General features: G+C 57.5%; 2 protein-coding genes across 2 annotated transcripts; both read left to right on the forward strand.

Moving 5' to 3' along the window:
- Positions 1–105: 105 nt before the first annotated feature.
- On the forward strand, positions 106–646 carry GUITHDRAFT_53852 (hypothetical protein; the record flags this gene model as incomplete). The annotated part of the gene is made up of 2 exons (XM_005833564.1): positions 106–219; positions 497–646. Coding segments are annotated over 2 exons (264 nt in total), but the record flags the coding sequence as incomplete, so codon positions are not given.
- A 1,138-nt stretch (positions 647–1,784) lies between these two features.
- Positions 1,785–4,069, forward strand: GUITHDRAFT_107426 (hypothetical protein; the record flags this gene model as incomplete). The annotated part of the gene is made up of 9 exons (XM_005833565.1): positions 1,785–1,964; positions 2,104–2,317; positions 2,456–2,510; positions 2,555–2,690; positions 2,883–3,104; positions 3,168–3,236; positions 3,295–3,728; positions 3,779–3,956; positions 4,004–4,069. The coding sequence occupies 9 exons, from the start codon at positions 1,785–1,787 to the stop codon at positions 4,067–4,069; spliced, it is 1,554 nt and encodes a 517-aa protein (XP_005833622.1).
- Between the last annotated feature and the right edge of the window lie 661 nt (positions 4,070–4,730).

Raw genomic sequence — 4,730 nt, forward strand, 5'->3', positions numbered from 1 at the left:
TCTCCCTCCTCACTGTCTGATCTCTATCTTCTCTTCAATCCTTAAATTCCTCCCTCCTCCCCTCCTCCCATGTCGCGCCTCTAGCTGGGAGAACGAGGGCTGAGGCTGAGCGGGGGAGAGCGTCAGCGGGTTGCCCTTGCTCGTGTGCTCCTGCGCGCATCGCCGATCCTGTTGTTGGACGAGGCGACTTCCGCGCTTGACACGACGACAGAAGTGCATGTGAGATGAGCGAGACTGAATCAGCTCTGACCTGATGAGATTGATAAGACAACCTGTTTCTTGACATCACAACAATGCCTTGTGCTACTGCCTCACTTGCAGTTGCCTGTGCTCCATGGGTCGATGAACAACATTGTGTTTCTGTTCTAATGTTGAGCCTCCTCCTCCTCCTCCTCCTCCTCCTCCTCCTCCTCCTCCTCCTCCTCCTCCTCCTCCTCGACTTTGCCTCCTCCCTGCTATGCTCACTTCAGAACCTTCTCACCATCCCCGCGCGCAGGTGCAGGAGGCTCTCCAAGACGCCTGCAAGGGCAGGACGACAATTTTCATCTCCCATCGGTTGAACGCGGTCTCAGACGCCGACCGCATCGTCGTATTGTCGGACGGGAGCGTCTGCGAGGAAGGAACACACGAGGAGCTTATCGAAAAGGTTGCTCCTGTATCCTGCCTCCTCCTCTCCCTCCTCTCCCTCCTCCTCCGCCCCCCTCCTCTCCATCCGCCCCTCACGTTCTCATCCCTCATGTCGTCTCCTGCTCCTGCTGCTCCTGCTGCTCCTGCTGCTCCTGCTCCTCCTCCTCTTGGCTGTTCAACGATACACGGCTCCTTCATTCGTTCATCTTCATTCTTTGCATTCTTTGCAACTCTTGCCTTGGCTGAATTTGACACGTCTGCGCTCTCCTTGCTCGTTCTTGTTTTCCCTGTCCTCTTGATCTTCTCTTCGTGGCAACTTGTCCGTCCGGTCTCCACCTCCTGGCTACTTACACCTCCTGCTTTCTCCGTCTTTACATCCTCCTCATCTTCATGTTGTACCCTCCTCCTCCTCCTCCTCCTCCTCCTCCTCCTCCTCCTCCTCCTTCATCACTTTAGCGCGGCAAGTACTTCTCTTTGTGGATGCACCAGCAGCGGCACACAGACTCTACTCCTACTCGCTCTCCTCCTCGCCTCTACTCCCCCTCCAACACAGCTCGTGCGTCGTCCCCATCACCTTCCAACGCCCCTTCCATGCTCGGGGTACAGGTGGGAACTTGAGGGGAATAGGAGAGGCATTGACAAGATCCATCAGCCACTGCGAGGAGGATACTCTCCTGCTACTCCCGCTCCTCCCTCTGCTCCTCCCGCTCCTCCCTCTGCTCCTCCTTCTGCTCCTCCCTCTGCTCCTCCCGCTCCTGCTCGTCGTCCCGCAGTTCCATCGATCTCGCTGCTTGAGGTAGTAGTCATCGTTGCCGTTGCCCTCCAGTCATTCTCGTTTGCAGGCGCCAAACCATGAGCATCTCTCCCAAGGTGAAGACAATTGCCTTAGCATCTTGCTCCGACTGCTCCCGCCCTCTATCCCTCTCTAAGCCCTTGTCTCGGCCTCAGTCTCACGCTAAGCCCTCCGTCTCAATCTCAATGTTGCTGTTCCTCTATCTCCATCTCCATCTCCATCTCCATCTCCATCTCCATCTCCATCTCCATCTCCATCTCCATCTCCATCTCAGTGTCAATGTCAGTCTCAGTTTCTGTCTCCTCTCGTGTGTGCTCGTTCGTCTGACTTGTTCATCGCAGGGGAGTGTCAAGCGGTAGATTGCATGAGCGAAGTCCAAGGCGACCGCCCTCCCTTCTTCGCTGGCTCGGCGAGCAAGATCGCCTGTTGCAGGGGGCGAGAGTTTCCCACTGGGGTAGTGAGGGAGTTCCGATGCTTTCAGTGCCGCAACGCGACACTTGACGACGTCAACAGCATCATCGAGCACTTCGAACTCAACGAGAAGGTAAGGGTGCCGATCAAGACAGGCGAAGACATGTTTCTCTCAGCATGTTTCTCTAAACGACATGTTTCTCTGAACATGATCACTGTTCTCAAAACCATCCCTGTTCTCAACATTATCATGACGCTCGGTACCTTGCCAGGAGCCATGGCGATTCTTCCCTGGAACCTCTACAGTCTTCACAGCCTCCAGCCCGACCTTCCCTTGCTCCATCTCCGCTCCTCACATCACTGAGCGCATGCGGCTCAAGGACGGGGCGTTTATCTTGCTGTCCACCCTTGTGAGCCCTCAGCGTTACTGCGGCTCGAGCTCGGGCAGCGGAACAGAGGAGATCAGCTCGAAGGACTGGAACTTCTGTGCTTTCCTTCGCTTTCCCGACTTTCTTGTAGAAGGCGAGTGTCAAGAGTTTCTCTTGTTCTGTCTGAATTTCTCTTCTCTCCTCCCTCCTCCTCGTCCCTCTCCCTTCCTGTCTCCCGTCTTCCTCCTCCCGGCAGGCAAGAAACTCGCGCTAGTTGAGCTCATGTCAGCTCGGAACGACTTCCATCCCAAGTGACCTCCCTCCTCCTCTTGCCAGAATAACCTACTTCTTGCAGACACTCCAAGGCATGTTCGCAGCTCTACGCAAGGACCATTGCTTACCACTCGCTCCGGCAGCTCGAGGCTTACGCTCGCTCCCTCGGTTTCGACGCCCTCCGCGTCTTCGTAACCAGCCACTCTCCTGCTGCCGTGGTCTGGCTCACCCGGCAAGGGTACGACACAGTCCGTCTCCTTCCCCACAGCTTCTCCTCTGCCCATCGGCCCCTCCTCGACGACTGTGCCTGCTGGACTTCGATCCTCTCTGCACCTTCGTCCTGCCAGCGGGAAGCCTTGCAGGTCTATCGTCCCTTCTTCCCTCCCCTCCTGCCTCTGACCTCAGTACAGAACGCCATTTTCAACGCTCGATGCAACAGCCATGGGAAGGAGCAGCATTTCCTTGGTCTGTGGGCAGCGTACGAGCGGCGGCCGGTGCAGTACATGGACGGTACTCAGCTCGGTCAAGGGTTGAACCTGTCGAGCCAAGAGGTTCTCAAGGGGATCAGAAGCTGCTTCGTGGAGATGGAAGTCGATCTCATCGCAACTCAGTTCGCACGACGACACACGGAGGTAGACCTGCTGAGCAGTGCTCGAGCTCCGCTCCTCCTCCTCGTGTACTCAAGTCCTGTGCAGTGGAGCCTTAGAGCACAGTCCATGGAGCAGAGGTTCCATGCCAACGCGGAGCAGCACAGATGCGAGACGGTGAGGAGGAAGGGACGCTTGCGCGGCTGTTTGTTGCCTGTGACTGAAGCTCTTCCAGCGCTCAAGGGTGGGAGACGCGAGGGATCTGAAAGAGTTCAGACAAGCAGGAGCAGCGCCGGGGGTCCAGCCATGGCAGAAGCTTCCGGAGCCGTCAGTGCCCCAGAGAGCGGAGAGACCGTTGGCAGGCCCGACCAGAGTGGAGGATGGGAGGGCAAGGGCGACGGCAAGGAGTCAGAACTCCACGGCTGAGGTGACAGGGCAAGAGTTCAGGAGACCTCCGACTGACCCCCCACAGGCTGCAGGCGAGCAGACGAGCCTCGTGCGGTGGCTCGGCACAGCAGGGCAACACGGTCAGAGCGCTGGCTTGCCCGTGCAGGAGGGGAGCGCGAGGGACTCGATGGAGACTCACGATGGTAGGGAGGACGGAGGAGACGAGACAGGAACCAGCACGAGATGGGTGGACCTGATGAGGGAGTACGGCCTGCTGCACAGGTGGGGCTGGTGCTTGTGCCAGAGGCAGAGGAGGTATGACGTCACGCCAGGCGCACAAAAGTGGCGAGCTTGAGGAGGAAGTGGACGCGAAGGGAAGCAGCGCAGCAGCAGAAGAGGCCTCCAGTCCTCTTCCCCACGTCTGAAGAGCACCAGGCGCAAGCTGACGTCAGCGATTCATCGGCCACCAACACACCCCTGGAGCTCCTGACGCTGGAAGACATAGCGCAGGTCAGACCAGCTCTCCTCTTAGCTTTGCGTCTCTGACGTTTCACCAGGGCAAGCAGGTCACCGTCAAGCACTTGTGGTCTCGGAGCGAGGCGGCGAGGGAGCAGACTCGATGACGAGGCGCTCTAGGGGAGGGTTTCAATGGTTCTTGACTTGTAGCTTAAATCTCTCGCGACCTCCCACCATCCGCCTCCTCTCCCGACCCTGCCTTCCTCTCCCCCCCGCCCCTGCACTCCTTCACCCCGCATCAAGTTCCCCGCAGCAGCACATGTACACATTCAACCTTTTCATTTCACACATTAAAGACCCTCCACAGAAGATTCACCAGCACTCCGTCGCCGCCTCCAGCGGGTGGTTCAGGTGCCAGGGCCCTCAAAGCTCATGGGACAGGAGCCTCGGCAAGAAGAAATCTTACTGAGTGCGAGTGGACAATATGTCGAGGCTGTCGTCTACTACATCTAAAGCAACCAAGACTGCAAGGGACTCAACACTTAGACTCAGGAATACATCTAGTGGGCTCATACGCGAGTGAACTCATCAGCCCTTGTCCTCCTGTTACCTTGTTGTGACATTCATGCATCTTGACAATGATGATGTAAATCACGCGAGGACGAGGAGGGAGGCAGGAAGAGCGAGCGATGCAGGCAGACTAGAAGGCAGGCAGGGGAAGGATAGAGGGAGAAAGCGAAGAAGTAGAGGCAGAGGTAGAGATGGATGGCTGGATGGATATGTTGGAGGGTGGAGGGATGGAGCGAGGAGGGATGTTGCGAGGAGGGA

This window comes from Guillardia theta (assembly GCF_000315625.1).
Source record: "Guillardia theta CCMP2712 unplaced genomic scaffold GUITHscaffold_29, whole genome shotgun sequence".
NCBI lineage: Eukaryota > Cryptophyceae > Pyrenomonadales > Geminigeraceae > Guillardia > Guillardia theta.